The following is a 21,937-nucleotide window of genomic DNA, read 5'->3' as shown; positions in this document are numbered from 1 at the left end:
TCCTAGTTCTCTGCTCCCTGCATGGCACATCGATGCAGCAGGGTGGCCCTTATCGTTTGCCTCCACGTCCTCACTTCCCGCCGCCTCCTCACTCCCGGCTTTCCCACTGCGGTGAGATGGCCATCTCCGCCATCTGTGATGCCATCACTGGGGGGCTCCCTCTTGCTGAAGTCAGCAGCCACCTCTCTGCCCTCTTGTTCCCTGGTTTCTCAGCAGCATTGGTCTAGACGACTCTCTCCTTGAAACACTGTCTTCTTGAAGGCTCTTGGATGCCCTGTCCACCTGCTTTTCCTTCTACCTGACTAGCTGGACTTTTGGTTTTGGTTTTTCTTTTTGTTTGTTCTGTCGCCCAGGCTGGAGTGCGGTGGAGCAATCTCAGCTCACTGCAGCCTTGACCTCCCAGGCTCCGGTGATCCACCCACCTTAGCCTCCCGAGTCGCTTGGTCTATAGCTAACTTTTTTCTTCTAAGTATTCCCTGAGCACACTTCTTTCTCTATCAGATCTTTAAATGTCATGACACCCAGGCTGCGCATGCACACTTCCACGTGGACTCGAAAGCAAGTTAACTCACAGAGGAGAGAGCAGAATGGGGGGACTCGAGGCTCTGGGAGCAGGGCGTGGGAATGTGCTGGTCCAAGGGTGCAGGGTTCCAGTTAGGAGGAATAAATAATGAGCATTTGAGGTGATGGGTGCGTTAGCTTGAGTCAGTCATTCCACATTGTACATATAGAAACACTTGGTACACCATAAATACAATTAGAATTTGTCAATATCCAGTGAAAGTAACTAAATGAATAAAAACACACTGGAGTCCCGAGGATGCTGTGTGCAGCCCTCTTCTCTCCTATACTCTTTTTCTGAGTTTACCAGGTATAGTACTTTCAATATTATCCAAACATCTGAATCCAGACTCCCAAATCTGTCTCTAACACTGGCCTTTCCCCTGAACTCCAGGCCCTGTGTCCAACTCACTCCCCACTTGTATTGAATTGACATTTAAATATACTGTGAACCAGCACCCTGGCTGCTGCGGCCCCTCCACACCCGTTCATTTTGAGTGAATGGCACCCCTTCTTAATCTACCTGCTAACGGGAGGGCCATCCCTAGTTCCTCCATTTCCGTCACACTCCACATCTAAATTGTCCCCAAAGTATGTCCCCAAGCAAATGTCCACTGGCTCACTTGTCACCCCCTCTGCAGCTACTGCCCAGTCTAGATTAAGCTCATGTCCACTGCCTCTGCTCCTACTTGACCTCTGGGCCCCACTTCTCCGCCTCCTCCCGACTTACTGTCTACACAGCAGTAAGTACTTTCTGCTTCGACCTTGTGAAAGTTTAAATCAGATAATGTATCATTCAAAAACCCCAGAAAGCTTCCTGCACCACCCAAATCAAACCCCAACTCCTGACTCTGCCCTACCAGGCTGGAGAGGCCCCGCCAGCCTCTGCGGCCTCCTGTTGCACTGGTTTCCCTCTGCAGACCTTGGGGGCTGGGACTATCTTTTTCTTCCTGGGGCACTCTTTCCTGACCTCTGCACAACTGCCCCTGTGGCTGGAATAGCTCTTCTCCAGGAAGCTTTGATCACCTGGGAAAAGTGGCCCCTTCCACACGTGGCGCTGTCTCACATTTTATCTTCTCTGTGGCACTTACAATGATTGGATTTGTTTGGAGGTCACATTCGTTTCCCTCTGGGCTGAAAAAGTGCACATGTGGTCCCATTTGCAGGGTGGAAAGGCCCTGGCTTTTTGAGTGCCCTTTGAACCACATGATGAAGGCGGATGGCAGATTCCTAAGTACTGGTGCCCCACCAACTCATACCCCACACTCCCCCCAGCAGCTTATACTGTGGGCTGTTTGTGGAAAGAGACATCACAGGCACTCCGTCTCTTGGTGTAGGCAGGGGATGTCATCTCAAGGGATTGGCAGAAGTGTTCACTTGTTCCTTCCACAAAACAGGATTAGTGATTCCTGCTCTGACTCATTGACATAGGCCTTTGCTGAGAACACAGGGACAGGATCAATGATAAAGAGTGCCTTCCCTTGCCTGCTTTTTCTTACTGAAGTTTCTCAAAGTGTCTTTGGACCACCTGTGTCCATCACCTGGGGCATTTTTGAAGCCTGGAGCAACAAAGCCAGAATCCCTGGGGCTTGAACCTAGTACTTCTCCTGGGAATATGCATTTGTGACAGCAGCCCAGGTGATTTTCACGCATGCTTGATTTTGTTGTTTAAGAGGTGCTTTAAGTGGCTGAAAAAATTTGAGGCATCAGAGCTCAGAGAATAATATGATCACCTTTGGAAAAGGCCACTGGAGAAGAGTGAGTTTACTTTGGCTCTGGCTTCAGTCAAGCTCAGGAATAAAGACTGCATTTTTGCCGGGCGCGGTGGCTCAAGCCTGTAATCCCAGCACTTTGGGAGGCCGAGGCGGGTGGATCACGAGGTCAAGAGATCGAGACCATCCTGGTCAACATGGTGAAACCCCGTCTCTACTAAAAATACAAAACATTAGCTGGGCATGGTGGTGCATGCCTGTAATCCCAGCTACTCAGGAGGCTGAGGCAGGAGAATTGCCTGAACCCAGGAGGCAGAGGTTGTGGTGAGCCGAGATCGCGCCATTGCACTCCAGCCTGGGTAACATGAGTGAAACTCCGTCTCAAAAAAAAAAAAAAAAAAATAGACTGCATTTTTAAGTTCTACATCAGCTCACCTGTGGAACTCCAGATACTAATGACCACCAAGAAGCTTCCTCAAGGGGAAGGCACGAGAAAGGAGGAAGAGTGATTGGGGTGAATCTTTTCCTCCCTCCCATGCTGTCACCAGGTTGGGAAAATCTTCCTGCCCTCCATCCCTCCCGCCCTCCCATCCATTCATCCATCTGTCCATCTGTTCATCCGTCCTTTCTTTCAGTTAAGTGCTTGGCCCTGTGTGTGGATAACAGGGACAAGCAACAAGGACAAGCGTTTCTCTTTGTTTGTACAGATACCTTCTTTTGAAGTATTTTTATTTCACCTTTTCTAACAGCAATATAGAAACAAATAATCATAAAAATAAAAGTATAAATTGTCCATTGATTATGTAATAGCACTTGGTATTGCTACAGGGGGTGGGTCTTGGACTCGGTCAGGCATTGTCAAGCCTGCCCAGGCCCTCCAGGCCTCTTGATGGCTACTGAGCCCCTGAAGGCATCAGACACAACCACAGGTGGCAGCATTGGTAGAGACTTCCTGTTTTACACCCGGGGATGCTTGGGGATGGCGGAGAGATGGATGGACAATGAGTACCACTGCAAATAGCACTAGACACACGTGGTGAGCCAGGAAGGTGGGATGGAGGTTAGGCCAGTGTTGCTGCTGATGCAGAGACCCACACAAAGCAGGAACTTCACAAAGCTGAATTAATGTGGTTGTGTTCACTGTGGAAAGTAAGGAAGCCAGCCGACGCGGGACAATGCTTAGAAAACATTGCTGTTTCCTCTCCACCTCTTACCTTGGGTCATTACCTCATCCCATAATGAAGTTCTCTCAGGAGGAACTGAGCAGTCTATCCCAAAATATGTGTCTTGATCTTAGTTTTCTCCCAGAGATTGAAGAAGGCAAGCAAGCACTGGGTTACCCAAGCAACTAAATCACTCAGTTGCATCCAACTTAATCGGATTGACTACATTCAACTAAATCTTTCCATTTTACTTGAACCCAGTGGTTTCAGTTACTGTGATGACTGCTTTCTAAAAAGAAAGCAAAACCTAATTTGGCATTTTTTCAGAATATGGGATGGGCTTTCCTGCGTGGATTCAAGGATGTTTACGGCGTGTTCTCTGTCGTGTGAGTAGATGGGTGTGTGCAGGTCAGCCTGAGACCTCAAGGGTTCATCTGGAAGGAGGCTGGCAGGAAAGGAATGCCGATTCGGGACTTGGCAGTGTTTGTGCAGAGCTCCAAGGAGAGACAGCAGTGCATGGTCCTCAGGGCTGCAGACCTCACTGCACGCAGCAGGGCAGACAGTAGATCTTGGCTGCGTTGTTCTACCTACTTTCAAGGAAGCATAGACCTTCTGGATCTTTGAAATTATAAGCCATAGACCAAGCTCTTTTCCGTCTCCTAGAGATCCTTCATATGCATTGTCCTACTCAGCCCACGGAAGAAAAGCAACCTCTCCCCTATGTGGGTCAAGATGTGTGGGTGGACACGGGCCCCAGTGGGATCACACAGGAAGAAGCCACAGCAGACACAGCAGACACATACCGTGTGTAGACTTTGGGACAGTGATTAGTGACACATGCCCTGTGGGGCCACGTCCATGCCTTGCTCTCCATTGACTCAAATGTTCTGAATTGCAATACGTGGGAAGATGGGGGTGGGGACTGAGGGAGGTGGAGAGTAGAGGGGTTGGCAGTGTGTGGGTTTGGCAAAGCATGAAGACCATCTTTGGGGTTCAAGTTCATTGATATGCGATCTACTAGGCATAATCAACAATGGTTTCACACATCAATATTCTACAGCCTAAACAGCTGTGCCACCTGAGGGAAATCCTTCTGTCCCTCAGGATTCACTTTGTGCCTTTACAAACCGAGAGGACTGGACTAGATGACATCAAAGGTCAAAAACACTTCTGATCTTGGGATTCTATCCGGCTGGCCGAGGAACCCCTGCCATGCGGTGTGACCCCAGACTGACCTCCCTAACCTGCTGGGGTCTTAACTTGCCGATCCTCGAGCCTGTTGTGAGGGAGAAACTCTTAAAATCAAATCCTACACACTGTACTTGACCTACACAAGTGGCTTCCCCATTCGGACAAAAATCGGTTATTAACGAGTGAACAACACATCACTCACAGACATACTCGATTAAAACTTGGTGTTTAGGTCAGGCACGAAATCGCAGAGGAGGCCCAGGATGGGCCTCTGGGCTCCCTCGATTGTCATTCTGGGGAGGGCAGTGGGGTGACCTAGGTGACACCACCAGAATCCACCAGGAGGCCCCCGGTCACGCCCCTCCAGGAGAATTCAGTTATGGAAAATGCATTCAGGACCTGCCTGGTTCAGTAACCAGTGGTCTCCTAGGCTGTCGCCCTGCGGGGTGGTGGTGGTGAAAAGGCTCTTTGGAGGTGCATGTAGCCAGGATAGATGATGGGGGCATCTGTGCTTGTTGCACACAAGCTACACTAGTGCACCCATCACACGTCCCAGCACACACCAGAATTTACAATTTACACAGCCTCACAGTGCCAAGGTGGGAGACTGACAGCAGCCTGCGTCTCAGGCTCACCAGGGATGCTGGCAGCCAGCCATAGAAGCTGCGTCCCCCAAAAGTGCCCATTTGTCATGCCTTTGGATTTTCCTTTCCTGGTAGGTTCCTGTTGCTGAGTCATGTACTTAGGGTTAATTTGAGAAAATACTTAGAGGACAGCAACAGCTCGTGAGACGGGCACATCTGACATATCTAATTTCCCCAAGGCCCTTGAGGGAGAGCCTTCTGCAAGAATGACAGCTTTGGGTCGGGGGGCTCCCCTTGGGAATCCCAGTTCATAGCACCAGTCATTCCAGGAAACAGGAACATGACCATGGAGGGATGGATTCTGGTGGGAACCCAGGTCTCATTTAACATCTGGTTGGAGTGGCCCTTCTGCAGAGCTCTTTGGGTATTAAGCAAGAGCCAGTCACAGAGACACTGGGACCCACACCCAGGGCCCCTGGGAGAGCACCACTGAATAGGTCCTGGGGCCCTTGAGTTGCCAGTCCCAGGACCCTTGCCTCAGGGAGACCCACTGGAGTAACTTGGCTTCAGCTTCCTCCAACATCCCTCCAGCCCAAGCACTCCGCTCCAGCCCCTCGGCCCAGTCTGAGGGCTCCTCAGCAGAGAGAGAACCTCCGAGAGTTGATGTTCATCTTGGTCACTCCAATGAGCTTGAGTGGCGTGGACAGGCTGAAGGAGGAGGCAAGAGGGGAATCACAGAAGAGGTCGGCCAGCTCGTCCCGCTCCTCCAGCTCGTAGGTGGCGTCGTTGAGCATCCTCCTGTGGAGGCGGCAGGTGTGCTCGATCTTCAGCTTGTTGATGTCCCCGCGCAGGCGCATGAGCTGTCTGGCCAGCTGCTGGTCCTGCAGCCGCATCTCCATCTGGAAGGGAGGGGGAGCAGGCAGGGTCAGCAGAGAGTGGCTCCAGAGTCCCTGATAGAAAGATTAGCATGTTCCCTGCTCAGGGAGGTGAAAAGACACAGACAGCAAGGTGACAAATGAGGGCGTGCTTGCAAAACTATACTTTGTGCTAGGCTACTGTATCCGAATCCTTCTGAAAGACATGCGTATTGGTCCTGGCTTGAAGACACTTCCAGTTCCTTCTCCTTGTTTACAGTTGCATTCAGATGGAGTAAGAGTACACAGAAAAGCATGGGGTGACAGCTATCAAGTTCAGCAGGATGGTTGCCTCTAGGTGGGAAGGAGGGACTGTGGCTGGGAAATGTATGTGGGGGCTTTGACTGTGATGGCCATGTTTTCTTTCTTAGGCTGGGGAGTATCATGTAGTTTTTATACCTTTTAAATGTTTTAGAATGCCTGAAATGTTTCTTAGTAAAGTTTCAGAAGAGCCAAGCAAAAACTGGTTCCTAAGTACTGGATGTTTTATTGTGGAACAGTTCTAAGCCTTTGGTCTATTAACATGCAATGGTTAACCATCACTACAAACTGTGAAGTGACGTCACCACCATCACCCACAGCTTATAGAGGAGGAATCGGAGAATTAGCTGTGTCGGATCACAGAGCTCATCCACAGCTAAGCTGGGGTGAGGAACCTGGGCAACTGGACCCCAGAACCCAAATGACTGACAATTAAGTTCTTCTGCTCAAGGATGAGCTGCAGTGTGGTGTATGGAGGTAGCTGAGTGCTTAGTGACCTTGTGGAAGGTTTCTGTTATTTTTAGTGGCTTGGCGTTTCCTTTTGACATGTAGACAAAAAATAAAATTCTAAGCCCCCCAACTGACTGAACAAACCCCTCTTCATCAAGAGGACCCCAGAGAAACCTAAAACCTGAATTTCCAGCCATGATGGGATGGGAGTTCAGACATGCTCCATTATACTCCCTCACTTTTGGAATCTAGGTACAGCAGATCGGCATTAATGTTGAGATCATTTGACTGACAAAACAGACTCTTTGTGGCAATAAGGTACCAAATTCCTACCTGTCGCTGGTATTGTATCACATAACAGAGAGCAAACCCTGAAGAATATAAAAATATTTTACCCCAAAACATATTTATTTGACATATTTTGAAATGGCCCTGCAAAGCCATCTCTTGTGGGAGAAATTTACATCTGGAGAGCATTTCTATTAATGCAATCAAGCCTTTCCTTTCTAGACCTTTCCAAGGTCTAGGAGAGATTCAGTGCGAGTCTGGCAGTTTTAAGGTCGGAAAAGAGACATTTACCACCTACTTCCTCTAAAGGCATCTACCTGGATGCTTCATCTGTATAACAAGAACCTTGGCCCCTACAACCCCCCTTGTCCTAAGCATTTCTTTTTACTGACTTCAAGTCTTTAGACAAAGCTTCTTTCAACCAAACCAGTAAATATATCTTTGAATCTACCTATGACCTATAAGCACCCCCACCCCCTCCAAACCCCTTCAAGATATCCCGCCTGTTCAGGCTGAACTGATGAACCTTCTGTGTATTGCTTTGTGTCTTTGCTTGTAACTCGTGTCTTCTAAAATGTGTAAAACCAAACTGTAGCTGGACCACCTAGGGCAAGCTTCCTCAGGCCCTCGGGAGACTGCTGCCTCGGCCATGGTCACTTATACTGGCTCATTAAGGTATTTTGCAGAGTTTGGTTTTTCTGTTCACAAAATGTGATGATGATTTCTCACCTGGCTTCGCACTCCCAGTTTCCCTAACCCACTGTGAACCAAAAGTATCTGAGACAGGTGTCAGTCAATTTAGAAAGTTTATTTTGCCAGAGTTAAGAATGCACGCCTGGGAGGCAGGTCTGTGCCTTCCCTCAAAGATGGTTTTGAAGGCCTTAATATTTAAAGGGGAAGGAGTGGATATTGGGGGAAGAGGAAGACATTTTTTTTTTTTTTTTGCATGGGTGAGGCGGAGTTTCGCTCTTGTTACCCAGGCTGGAGTGCAATGGCGCGATCTCGGCTCACCGCAACTTCCATCTCCTGGATTCAGGCAATTCTCCTGCCTCAGCCTCCTGAGTAGCTGGGATTACAGGCACGCGCCACCATGCCCAGCTGATTTTTGTATTTTTAGTAGAGACGGGGTTTCACTGTGTTGACCAGGATGGTCTCGATCTCTTGACCTCGTGATCCACCTGCCTCGGCCTCCCAAAGTGCTGGGATTACAGACTTGAGCCACTGCGCCCGGCTGAAGACATTTTTTAAAGGTGTAGGTAGATAAGAGACAAACGATTGCATCCTTTTGGGTCTTTGATCAGCCTTTCACCAAATACACAGTTTACGTGTGTGTTTACAGTAGAGGAAAAGCCACCTAGCCTTAGTCTGGCTCACTGAATCGACACTTTTATATAAGAATGTAAACACAGGGCACATGAAGCAATCAGATACACATTCGTCTCAGGTGAGCAGAGGGATGACTTTGAGTTCTGTCCTTTGTCCAGTTCCTGAGAAGATAAGCTATCAATTTCCATTGCCAGGGTGAAATTCAACAGAACTGTTTTAGGGTACAGATCTGGCCACCCAACAGGGAGGTTCCGTGTGAGCCAACTGTGAGAGGTTTAGGTTTTATCTTTGCAGCTGCCTTATTCAGAAATAAAATGGGAGGCAGCTTTGCCCAATGCAGTTCCCATCTTGATTTTTCCCTTTGGCTTAGTGATTTTGGAGTCCTGAGATGTATTTTCCTCTCACGCCGTCCACGTGTTTAACCTTGATGGGCCTCGGAGCCACTCCTGAGGTACCAGCAGGACAGTCTGGGTGTAGCTGGAGCTCAGATGGCTGGTTTCTCAGTTGTGACATGGCACAAAGGGACTGGCTGAGTGCAGAGTGCCTTCTGTAAGCAATGCTTTGTCACTGAGACAGGTCGCCAGCTGCTCCTACTTGACTTGAGATCTGAATCCTTCTCACCATTTCCTCTGTCTCCACTTGCAAGTGGTTATTGTTTTAGTATTTTTGAGACATGCTCGGCTATGCCATTTACCCAATGCCCGGAGCCAAACTGATTTAGAAAAATGAGCCCTGAGATGCCCTGTAGTTATGCAAATGAAGGCAGTGTTCTCACTTTCCCCCATTAGGTTTAGCATGGCACACACTGCCGGGTAGAAAAATTAAGTGACCTTGCCAGCGAGTATCTCAATGTTTTTTCCCTTTCTGTTATTCTTCATGCACCTCTACAGGTCTCTTTTCTCCTGATTTCATACATAAGGAAAGTCAAGGTAGAAAGTCTTGCCTGTAAGTCAACGAGGTATCTAATGGCAAAATTGAGATCACCGTTCACAGCCACAAGAGTTAGTTTACTTTTCAAGCCTTGGTCCTCAAGGATTGAATAAACTCAGATTTATTGCCAATTAAATTCTATTGATCTAGAATAGCGCCAATGATGATAGGGTGGCTGGTGATTTGTTTATTTTTTATGGTGTCCCTAACTGAGCCTGGAACTGCGTTGGTGCTGCCTAAACCCTTCTGAAGAAGATGGGGGTCAAACCTGCCTGAAAGACATTGTCGGCTAACACCCACTGCCGTAATGCAGACATCTGCCACTTCTCTTTGGAGTGTTCTGTAATTTGACAATAGATCTTTTTAAAAAACTAGGATCCCTATGGTTTAGATTTGAGCTTTGGCCCCAGGAATTGCATCTTTGGTCTGAAAAGATCCTTTCAAGTTGGACCATTTGCGGTGTGGCCCGGTGTCTAAGGCTGTGTGTGGTGGACACATCTCTGTGGGGCAGCAGGAAGGAAGGGGCTATTTTTCCGTGGCTGACAGATCTGGTCAAAGATCAGAGAACAAGTTAGGCTTTTAGACCCATCAGAGGCAGCTAGAAAAAGGGCTGACAGTAAGGCCTGTATCAGTTTCCATGGACTGGACAAAGGCCGCCTGGGTGGAGTTGCCTTGCATGCCCGTTCTGTGCAGGCGCATTCAATTCTGGGTAAGGGTGAAAAAGTTGCAGCTTCAATAGGGATGGTGATTCCAGCTGCTCTCCCTGCCTGGGGTCTGAGAAGACAGGAGGAGGGTCTGGGAATCGCTGCTTCCCCAGTGGGCTTGGTTCTGAGGGCATCTCACAGTGTGGGCATCTCACTAGGATGCATTGTAGGTTCTAACATTTAGATACTCACGATACCTGCTGTGCTGGGACCCCTGCACTCAAATCAACAAATTCATCTCCTGCTCCAAAGAACAGGGTTTGTCCCCATGCTGCAGGACCCTTGGCTGCGCTGGGCCCGTGCTCAGCTCCTCTCTGGGCCACACAGCAATTTTGCAAGGGTGACTTTGCAACTTAAACACTAACTCGAACCCTGATTAAGAGGTCACTCCACTGTAATTAAACCAAATCCACATGAGTTCCCACAGCCTCTGAAGAAATCTGAGAGGGGCTTAATTTTTTTCCAGAATTTTTTTCTAGTTGTGATAACACCCATACAACATGGAAGTTATCATCCTAACACTTTTAGTGTACAGCTCACTGGCGATTCAGTACATTCACGCGACTGAGCAGCAAACACCCATCTCCAGAACGCTCTTCATTTTTCCAAACCAAAACTGCACCATTAAACACTAACTCCGCATCCCCTTCCCCCAGCCCTGGAACCCATCCTTCTACTTTCTGTCTCTATAAATCTGACTACTCTAAGAACCTCACAGAAGTAGAATCACACAGTATTTGTCCTTTTATGACTGGCTTATTTCACTTAGCATAATGTCCTCTGGTTTCTGATGGCTAAAAGGCTTTTTACAAATTCATCCTTTTAGAGATTTGCAATGAACATATGTCTTTGCTGGTCCTGTGTGGAGTAAGTCAGGGGGATTGCCAGGGAAGGCACAGAGGGCTGTGCAGGTTCAGGAGAGTGGGTCTGGGCGGGGGCTGGAGTCCCTCTTCCTGTTTTCCCTTCATGCTCTGCCAAGGGTCCCCTTGGAGGCAGGGATGACAGTGCAGCCCCAGCTGCGGCAGCGGGGATGACAGTCAGCCCTGGCTGCGGCCGCACACATTTGACACAGATTGTTCATCGCATTTTCCCACAACTCTAGATGGCAGGCATGATTTTAGTCTGTTTTACAAACAAAGAAATGGTCTCAGAGAGGTGAAGGAACTGCTCAGGGCCAGCCAGCCTATGAACGGTGGCACCTGGACCATACTGGGGCCCGTCAGCACCCAGAGCTGGAGGACTCTCCCAGGCTCCTGTCTGCTCAGAGGTGAGCTAGGCCCAGGGGCGGCAGAAAGGGGAAATCCACAGCCCTGGCTTAGCACCTAGGTTCAAGGTGAGCTCCACTCCTCACTCGCTGGGTGGCAAGTCACTGCCAACTGGAACTTCTGTGTCTTCATCTACAGAAAAGAGATAAGGGCTCTTCTCACATCTTCCAAGGATAGTGAGAATGAATGCCAGAAAATAGGAAGCATGCTGGCCAAATCAAAGTCAGAGGTTCACCATCGTTTGAGTCCTTTCTCTCCAGGCAGAGACACACAACATGGAACCCGGCGAGGACCTCCCAGTTTTAAGCCCTCATTAAAGAGCCCGAGAAGCTGGCCAGGGTGACTCGACTCTCAGTGTGGGTTTCATGCTGTCCCTGGCAAAGCCTCTACCGTAGGACGTGCCGATTTCCAGTCCCCGTGCCCAGCGTGGCCTGGTGTCTCTCTGAGAACAAAAGCACTTACTGAATTCTCAGAGGTGCAGCCTGTTATCCCGGCAACACCATAATTAGGGCACAGAACTTGGTGAAAGGAAAGGGATGTCATTGGTCGGGGGCTGTCAGAGCCCCATAGTGAGAGGGTGTCGCCACCAGGCGTGGAAGAAGCGAAGGATGGCAGCCACACATGGTCCCTTGGAAACAGCTGTGCTTATGATCTGCGCTACAGATGTTTGGTTTTTGAGGTAGACAAGAATGCACCTTAAGATGTGAGCCATTGCACCTGGCTGAAGTGTTGCAATGTTCTAAAATCCTATGTGATTTTATGTGATGATGGTTGTACAACTCTGAAAACATTCTAAAAACCATTGAAATGTACACTTCAAATGGGTGAGCTGTATGGTATGTAAAGTTTATCTCAACTCCTTTTGAAAAAATTTTTAAAGACCAATTAAAAAAAAAGAACGAGCCAGGTTGTTTCTCAAGGTAAAAGGCAAACTACCGAGGGCAGGATTAAGTCACTAAAGACGGTAATTAAATGGCTCTGAAAGAGGAGAGAGCTTCCAAGCTTGACTTGGTGAGGGGAGGGTGTGGCAAGGGGGGCCTGGAAGAAGGGGCCAGAGAGGAAAAACCCAAGGCGGATGGTCAGCTGAGGACATTCACATAACAGAAAAGTCTAATGTGCCATGCCGGTGGTTTGCTGGGGGTGGGGGAGGGGGGTCCTCTCTAGACCTGGGGATTTTCCTGGTGAGTCAGAATAAGAGCTGACTCCTGCCTTAGAGCTGGGTGGAATAAAAACAAAAGCCACAGGAAAGGTATGGGAAACGGCATGGTGGGTCCTGGAAAGTTAAATAGAATTACCACATGTCCCGGCAATTCCACTCCAGGTACACACCCAAAACAAACGAAGACAAAAACTAGAACCAGTATTTGTATATCCACGTGCACAATCACTGATACGCGGAACCAACCCAGTGCCCTCCATAGGCGAATGGATCCACACAATGTGGCCTAGCCATAAAGTGGAATATTATTCAGCCTTGAAAAGGAAGACAATTCTGGCACATGCATGAACGTGGATGAACCTTGAGGACATTATGCTAAGTGAATTAGCCAGACACTAAAGGCCAAATACCATAGGATTCCACTTAGAAGAGGTTCCTAGTCTAGTTTATAGTGACAGAAAGCAGGACGGTGGTACCAGGAGCTGGGGAGAGGGCTTGGGAGTTTTAGTGTTTAGTGGGCACAGAGTTTCCATGTTAGAAGATGAAGTTCTGGGGATGGATGGTGATGACGGGTGCACAGCAATGTGAATATACTTAGTGCACTGTCCACATAAAATGGCTACAACGGTCAATTTTATATTATGCATATTTTACCATCATGTAGAAAACAAGAGCAAAGTCTACAAATTTAGAGCGATCAGTTGAACCCAGTTTGCCCAGGACCTGCCTGGTTGTAGCACTGAGAATCGTGCATCCAGGGAACTTCTTCAGTCCTGGGCAAACAGAGATGGCTGATCAGCCCACCTGCAGCAAGTGTGGCCACAGGCGCTGGGGAATGGGGGCCCAGCTTGGAGGGGTGGAGAGTGGTCTCAGTGAAATTGTCTCTAGCCCGAGTGGTACTGGAAGCTGATGAGACCCTGAAGAGTAGTCTGGGAGGTGGAAGGGCCTCTCTGGGGGGATTCCTGGAGATGGGGGCCACAGAAGGAGGGTATTGGACCAATTGGCAAGAAAAGAATTATTTGCCAAAGGGCCGAGAAGCTGGCTGGGGTGACTCAGCTCTCCGTGTGGGTTTCGTGCTGTCCCTGGCAGAGGCTGAACTGTAAGATGTGCGTTTGGGAAAGGCAGAAATTCTGTGGAATTTGCGTCCTTACTAAACATTCCCTGGCTGATCTCTGTTCGCTTGCTTGGTCTAAAACACTGAGTGATTTCTTCACATTCAAGGGACACAAACAATACTATTCCCAGTTGCCAATGAGATCTGCTCGAACACTTTCTCTGCTCCCAGGGACTGATGTCTGAGGTTCTAAAACCACCTGAAGATATTAGGAATTAAAATTTTAATAAAGGACATGCAATTGTCAGACCATTGGGAGCACAGGGAACGACTCTATCGAGGGGTTACGTCTAACCCACCATGGTTTCTCCTAAAATAAAGGCCATGCACGGACGGCCAGACAAATCCTCCTTTTTCCAACACCAGTCCTACCCGACACCCTATGAATAATTTGTCTTTTTTCTATCATCGAATGCTTCCATTCTCTGAAGAATGTAGCTGTGTGCACTTTTGCTTATGGAAGCCTCTGTTCTTTTAGTTCGGAGAAATAAGGGTGGGGACGGCGGCAAATGTGAAAGCATGTTTGCAGCAGAGATTTCTGGATGCATCTTTAAAGCTGGCCTGGGAGAAATCCCAGTGTGCAGGGGCCAACCAGAGGCGGGAGTGTGCGTGTCCTGGAGAGCATGGTAATCAGCTCAGATCTGGGCAGGCACACAGAATCTCAAGGTGGCGAAGGGCATTTTGTCTAGTCCCCTATCTGATGCTCTTATCTCCAGTCCCAGCCTAATCGCTACTTTTAGTCTCTGGTGCCTGCTGAAGGAGACTGCGTGTAAAATCCAGGCTGTTTGCCAGCTGCGTGTGCAGGTCCAGAACGTGGTCCACTGCCCCACGATCTGGGAATGAGACTTCCAGTTCTTGAACCCTGGAAACAATTTGTGGAATCTGTCTCCTTATCCATCTAACTTCACTTGAAGGGCTGCCTTAGTGCCGTTAAGTGTTGTGCAGGAGAATCCATTTAGAAGCCTGGATAAAATGGTCTTACTCGACTCGGGTTTGGCCCCCCGAGAAGGAGCCAGATGAACGCTGGCAGGAAAGAAAGCAGGCGTGTCCTTCAAGTGCACCGCTGAAGGGCAACTGGAGGTTCCGGGGAAATGTGAGAAAAGAAACGCAAACACCCCGAGGAACCAGACTGCTCCTGTGAATTGATTTTCAGAGGAAGGCTGGAGCTTGTTTCGCAGACGTCTCTATTCTGGGAGGCTACAGCCCAGTGGGAGGGAGCTGGAGCAGACTCTCCTGGCGAAGGGAGGCCACACTCATGCTCTGCAGCCTGGGCTGAGGCTCTGGGCTGGCTGGTCCTGCATTCTCTTTTGGGTCCCTGGTCTGGGGCTGTGGGTTGGAGGGGGGCAAATACAATGGCTCCTGTCACTGGGCTGACTCATCATGCAGGAAGGAGACAGCCAGACGACAGCAAAATGACATCTGAGCCAGGCCTCCAGGCTCTTCCCTGCGAGGGGCTCCTGTACCCCTGGGGAATGGTGAGTCTGCTGGGAGGGACAGATCACAGCCCCAGAGCCGGGCAGAGAGCAGGAGGCTGTTCGGGCCCTGTCCAGGACTCCACAGCAAGAGTCAAGCTCTACCCCTGTAATGGGCCTTTGATTTTTCAAACTTGGACGGCATGGGCCAAACTACACCTTCAGGGGTGAGGTAGGCCTTTGGGAAGGACAGAGTGACGCATTCTGAGGAGCCCCTAGATCTGCCCCCAGGGGCTCTGGGTTCCAGCCTCAGTGCAACCTCTGATGAGATGAGCGACTCTGGACAGGTGCATGTGCCCTTCACAGAGAGAGGATGCTCAGCACTTCCCTCCCATCAGACTGCATCTTGGAAGTGAGGGCGTTCTGGAAGCTGTATGCCCAAGGAAGGCATTCTGTGCCCGAGAGGGTGGGAGAGACGTGACTGCTGCTGGCCGGGTGAGGACAGGCCCAGATCAGCATCACTGGCACCTACCCCCGCACCTGGGTCCCCTGTACCTCAGCTCCCAGCATCAGGGCCTCCTCCCTGCCTGCCTCCCCCTCGCTCAGTCTGTCTCCACTCAAGAGGCTGAGGGCCAGGTCTCCCCACTTCTTCAAACCTTTCAAAGGTATCAGGGGACCCTCTTGCTCCCTTGACCTCTCCAGCCTCCTCTCTCCCGCCCTGATGCCCTCGCCCCACAGGGCAGCCATACTGGGGCTCTGACCCCTTCTCTACCTGTCACCCTTCAGGATGGGCTCGGCCTTTTCCCCTCTCCCTGCAGAGGGGGTGACAGCCCCATGGGTGCCTCCTATACTGCCCCACCATGCAGCCTCCACCATGGCACCCACGTGTGGGGATTGGTTTCATTTTTTATCATGTGTCTCTCACTAGATGGTAAAATACCAGAGAGGCCAAGACTGTGCTTTCCACGGGCCCACCACAGTGCCTGGTGCATGCTCTGGTGCTCAAAAGCCATTTGTTAGATGAATGAATCAATGAATCGGTCCATTAATTACATTTCCCCAGAGCCACATCTTGGTTTTCCACACTCCATTACCCAGTAACTGTCTCCACGCCTGGGACAGCCATGGAGAAATCTCTCCTCCCTCTGCTACCCGGGCTGCCACCTTCGGGGAGCTCCCACTGCCCCCAGGCCTGTGGAGAGGCAGTGAGCAGAAAGGACACGAGCAGCCCGTGGTTTAAAGTCGTCTCCACAACTCGCTGGTGATGCCACCCTGGGCAAGCCACCCCACATCCGAGCTGCAATTTCCTCATCTGTTAAATGAGCATAATAGTACCCACTTCTTAATAATAATTGACAATAATTAAACAGTAATTACATGGGCATTCTACTGATCACTTATGAGAAGTAAATAAACCCCTATATGCACACTTGGTACAGGACGTGGAGATCGGAATTACTAGCTCCATCTTCATATGCAGAACCGCAGAGTAAACCATTCGATTACATTTTACTTCCCATGTGGCACTCGCCCCGCCTCCTGGGTGTGGGGTCCCTGTGAGGGCCTTCTTTGCTCCTCACAGCCTGGCTCAGAGCAGGTCCCCAGCTCAAGCTTCACCTGCCCTTACTGGATGCTCCCTTGTTCCTGACGACTGTACTGCCCATCACACGTCACCTAGCATAGCCTGGGTTGGGTAGGGCTGTGTTATCGTCTCTATTACCAAGTGTTGCCAACGTCAGAAGGCTGGCAATGCCAATGTACTTCAGACTTGAGAAGTGGGGGGACCCTCCCGCTCTGGGGTGTCCTTAGCTTGCACATGAGGAGGGCCAGGCCCGCCACTGTGGGGCCAGGGGCTTCCTCAACTTCCCTGCCACTCCCCTGGAGAGCAAGTGGGGGCTGTTGTGAGGCCAGGTAGCCAGTCCAAGGAGTGCGGCTCCCGCCAGACTGGGAGCACGGCCTGGGCATGGCTGTTCCTGCTGGGCCCCCTGCAAGACCTGCAGGAACGGCTGGCTCCCTCGCCTCTGTGAGCTGCGCCACTCTGCTGGGGGGCTCTGGGCCAGTAGGTGGAGGGAGAGAAGACACCACTAGCAGGGACCACCTTCCTGCACTGACAGGAGCTCCCCTGCATAGCCTTCTCAATCCCACGTGCAGGAAGGCCTCCCCCATCTGCAGGCAGGAACTGGGGCTTTATCACGTGAAATTGGAAGCTTTAGCCAAGGTGGCAATTGTCCTATGGAAACAGTGCTGAGGTGCCCTGAGGTCACCTGAGAGCCCTCGGAAGACCCCTGGGCACCACTGTTGGGATTTCTAGGCTTTTCTTGGGTTCTCTGTCCCCTGGCCTGGAAACGGATGTAGCAGCGGGAGCTTCACATCTGATGCTGAGCGCAAACCAGCTAGGAAGGTGTCAGCAGGCTGCTTTCTGAGAGGGAGGGAGAGCTCAGAGAAGGACATGAGCTGCTGGAGTGGGGACTATGGCTGTAGTTAGGGCTCCCAGGCACCTGCAGTTGCTATAGGTAGATTCCTGGCTGCACTTCCAAAGAGAAGTGAAGCAAATCTATTTGCTGCCCCTCCCTCCAGCCTCCTTTGAGCCCTTTTGTTCTCCAAAGTCCCTTCACACTCCATGACTCGGTTCCTGTCTTGGGAAGAACAGGCTTTGGGCTTCAGCTGCCAGGGGCCTCACAGTTTCCTATAGCATTGGGGGTGAATCCAGACCCGTTGTAGGCCCCTGAGGCAGGGCAAATCTGAGTTTAAATTCCTGCTGTGCTGATTGATCTTGGGCAAGTTTCTTAACCTCAGTTTTCTCATCTGTGAAATGGGGATAGTAATCACACCCACCTGGAAAGACTGCCGTGTCTATTGAGTGATGTGAAGTGTGTGTGTAAACATGCATGACACAGCACCCAACCATCACAGGGGCCCAGCAAGTGTTCAGCGTCCTAGTGCTGCTTATCCCCCTCCTCCCGGCTGGATGCCCTGCTAGGTCTCCTTTTACAATCACAAAATCAAGAAGGCTTAGTTAATTGGTTTGCCTAAAGTCACACAACTAGGCATGGAATGGTGGAATCTGACTTGAAGTTGAATATAATTATAAACAGTATGCTTTTTCCACCGCACTCTGGACCAGTTAATGGGCCAGTTGCATTTGAATCACTTGCAGGTACTTGTAAAACCCCAACACCAACCCAGGTTTACGGAATCTGAATTTCCATGGAGGGCTGGGAGGAAACTGCTCTTTTAGCAAAGGCTCTGGGTGCCTCACCCAATACTCACTACCCCATATCATGCTGTAATCATGGGGAGGGTGCCCATCAGAGGAATTGCATTTATTAATATAGAAGAAATGTGAAAGAGAAACAAGGAGAAGCTTAACACAATCATGTGGACAGGCATGGATCGGGAAGTGAGGAATTTGCAGATTTCCCTTGGGTGAATTTCATCATCCACTCAGCATGGCCCTCAGCTCATCAGAACATTTCAGAACTCAATTCACTGCATCTCTAGCATAACTTTTGTCACGCCGTGCTGCTGTGTTTATGTGCCTGTGTTCTCCTTGAAAGGGAAACTCCACAAAGACAGGAGCCCTGACCTGTCCACTGTGGCCCCACCCCAGCACGGAAGCCAGGTGGCCAGTGGATGCTGGTGGTGCTAAATGGACTCGGGGCTGGATGAAAAGACTCCCGCCTGCCCCTCTCAGCCCTGGGATGGCCGTGAGCTGCTATTCTGCTGAGACGCTGCTGTGGGGATCCTCCAATTTCCTTCCTTCTCCTTGACCCAGCAAGACAGCCAGGAAAGGGACAGCAGGCAGGACCCCCCAACTGGGGTCAGCTGCAGCTCCCTGGCCAGCAATCCAGTCTCCTCAGCCCTCACATCAAGCAGGAATGTTGGGGGATTGAACGCCTTATTTTTATTTTATTCTAGGAGATCCTGTTCCTTAAAAATAATCTGTAGAGTACAAGGTGAAGATTGTATACCGATTACATTGGCCAGGCAGAGAAGAGCCTGGTGCGGAAATGTTTCTTTGGTCTTTTAATAATCTCTTTTCCCCTTGATTATACACAACATATTCCTATTTTAGAAACTCTGAAAACTATAGAAAAGTCAAAAGAATAGTATTACCACTCAGAAATAAAGATCATTAAGTTTTGGGTTATTTCCTTTGCTGGTTCTTTTGCTTATAAATTCTTTAATAACCCCAAAGAGGCTGTCTCTGCCCAGATGAATAGAACAGGAATCTTCCCCTGCAGGGCTGGTGCCAGGCAGGCTGGAAGCCCCAGGCTATGCAGAGAAGACTTAGCCTTGGGCGAACAGATGCTGGGACTAGAAATTCTCTTGTGAACCAAATCCCAGCTCAGCCAGTACCTTGCCGATGGCTCTGAATAACTTGCTCTCTTCTTCCTGAAACAGTGCGGCTGCCCAGTTCCTGCTAAATGGTTGTTACAAGGCATTGCTAGCAACCCCTGTGTGACCTTTTGCAAGTATCCCGTGCTGAGGGATTGAAGCACAGGCTTCCTGACAGCTCAGGGCCCCATGACTTGGACATCTGACATGCCAAGAACAAAGGAAAGAGATCTGGACCCAGAGCCAAGTGATGTGTGTCTGTGTTGTGGTTTAGCCACATCCTTGCACATGACCTTGGCCAAGTCACTATAACCTCTCTGTCCCTCAGTTCTATAATCTTTCTGGGCCTCAGTCTTCTCCTCTGTAAAATGGGAATAGCAAATACTTCCAAGCCTTCTCGCAGGGTAGTGTATGTGAAAGGCTCCCTAGATGGGGGGTATCAACTTGGCTGTTTCGCCCATTTTCCATCAGAAGATGCTTGGTTAGCGTGACCTGCCATTTGACCACACTGCTCAGCACACATGGTTGTCACCAGCCTCAGAGGTCTGTACCCGGACATACCAGAGTCCTATGCATACCATGCAGGCAGTGGGGGCAACAGAGGGTTAACGGGGAGAGGGTGGCCCCCTCGAAGCCAAGCTGTGCCCACAGTGGCACCAGCTGAGTTGAGGTCACAGTCCTCCTGCCTCGACAGGCCCTAAGTGATGAAGACTCGTCAAGGTTCTCTTTCCTTTTTCTAACAGTCATAAACACCTTCTTGGGGGTGTGCCTGTGGAGATCACACACCTGTGTAAAACTAAGAGAAAAATACTGGTGGGTGCCCAGGGCTTCTCACTACAAACTGCCCATTAGGAAGCCAGAATATTTTGTTTTTTGTTTTGGCAGGGCATAAACCACGAGGAAGACTTTATTGCCCTTTTTCTCTGTCTTCCAGGTTGGCAAGGGGAAACCTGTGGGTGTGACTCAAGAGAGAAGACAGAAGTGAGGGTCCCCGCTGCCCTGTGCTGAGTGCTGAGGGCCCCACCCAGGGGAGCTGGCTGATGGACCCGCCTGGGCACAGGCGTGTGCGAATGCTCCGAATTCCAGACTCAGCTGGAGAGGAGAGAATCCCACAGCTCCAGGTCGTGCTCTTTCTAGCTCCCCTACTTCCCAAAGCAAGGCCCTCCCGCCACTCCCATTCGGGCTACTCGGCCACCTGGAAGGTGAAAGCTGGGGACTGTGACCTTCTGGTGACCTGAGCAGTGAAGAACCACAGCTGCACAACGGCCATTCCCTGAGCTGGTGTCCTGGGACCGGCGAGACTAGGCCTCGCCTGGAGGAGTCAGGCGGCTGCAACCCTGCCTACCACAGCCAGAGAGTGACACATCTCCAACTCCGCCCAGGGAGCCCAAGGTAAGGCCTTCTTAGCTGGGAGTCGCGCTAAGAGGCTTGGAGGATCTCCACCAGCCTTATATCCCTGACACGTTGGCCTGAAGGAAAATCTGATCTACTTGCTGGTCCCTAGGGGGCATCAGGAGTGACAGTCATTTCATTGAAAGCTGACAGGGAGAGCTGACCCCTGAGAACTCTTAGGATCCTTCCTCACCCTTAGGATCCTTCCTCACCTTAGAAATTAGCCATGGTCAGGTAGTCACTCTGCCTTTTACCTGGTCTTGCTGGAGGCCGGAGCAGACTAGCTTCTGCTTCCAGACCCAGCACTGCCAGCCTCTGGCTGGGGTGACATTGATCACTGCCTCCAGGAGGAGCTGCTAGGTGGTCAGAGGACTGGTTAGGGTCTGCCCTCTCCTGCGACCAAAACCCCCATTGAGTTATGGAAAATATCCCCATGAATAAGGGAATTACAGATTTCCAATCAATTACCTTGGCCGTGTGAGAACAAACAACACATCTGCCCTTGACCCCAACAAATCTGCAGGAAGGGCTTGCCCAGGTATAGAGAAAACCTGCTTCTAGGCTTAAAATAGACAAAAAAGGTCATGCAAGTCACGTTCACTGAGTTAAAAAAATAGGTTAATTTTTAAAGGTACCTTCAATGAGTTAACCGCTGATGAATGAGGGAAACCACGGCATTAAGTTTAATGTTCTGGCTGAGACTTGAATAGAGCAGAACGTGTTTGTTCTCAAACGCTGAACTCTCAGTTTTCAATCCAATCAAAGGGTTTTGCAAGTTGCTGTCTAATCCTGGCAGCAGGTGGAACTGCACGTCCAGCCTGCCTACCCGCCTGCCAGTCTGTGTCTGGGCCGCTTTGGGCTTCAGAGTTGGGATCGTCTGAACAAGTGTGGTTCTTGGACCACTCAGGGTGGGATGCTGTGAGTTTGTTCACTGAGGCCCATTCACCAATGGAGCCACAAGCCACATGGGCAGTTATGATAGAGACAGGGCTCAGAGATCCTGCTTGGGGATCCTTGGGTCTGTCCTCTGAGGTTGCTTCTTGGTCGCCTGGTCCTGGTCTTGCCCTCCTTCCATTCCTTGTATACCCTACGTGTGGCCCAGGGCTAGCAGAATAGTGTCACCTTAGAGCTTGTTGGAAATTTGAAAGCACAGGCCCCCAAAGGCACCAGAAT

At 50.2% G+C, this 21,937-nt stretch overlaps 1 protein-coding gene across 1 annotated transcript in view; it reads right to left on the bottom strand.

Moving 5' to 3' along the window:
* Positions 1-5,436: 5,436 nt before the first annotated feature.
* The window catches only part of FAM167A (family with sequence similarity 167 member A), a 37,836-nt gene continuing 21,335 nt past the window's right edge, over positions 5,437-21,937 (bottom strand). The window contains exon 3 of the mRNA XM_032268397.1: positions 5,437-6,110. Coding sequence (XP_032124288.1) covers positions 5,847-6,110 — 264 coding nt within the window. The 3' untranslated portion in view covers positions 5,437-5,846. The remainder of the gene's footprint in view (positions 6,111-21,937) is intronic.

This window comes from Sapajus apella, unplaced genomic scaffold (assembly GCF_009761245.1).
Source record: "Sapajus apella isolate SASKATOON/1434 unplaced genomic scaffold, GSC_monkey_1.0 scaffold180, whole genome shotgun sequence".
Lineage (NCBI taxonomy): Eukaryota > Metazoa > Chordata > Mammalia > Primates > Cebidae > Sapajus > Sapajus apella.
Note: the sequence above shows the minus strand (reverse complement) of the source record. Positions and strands in the feature narration are given on the sequence as shown.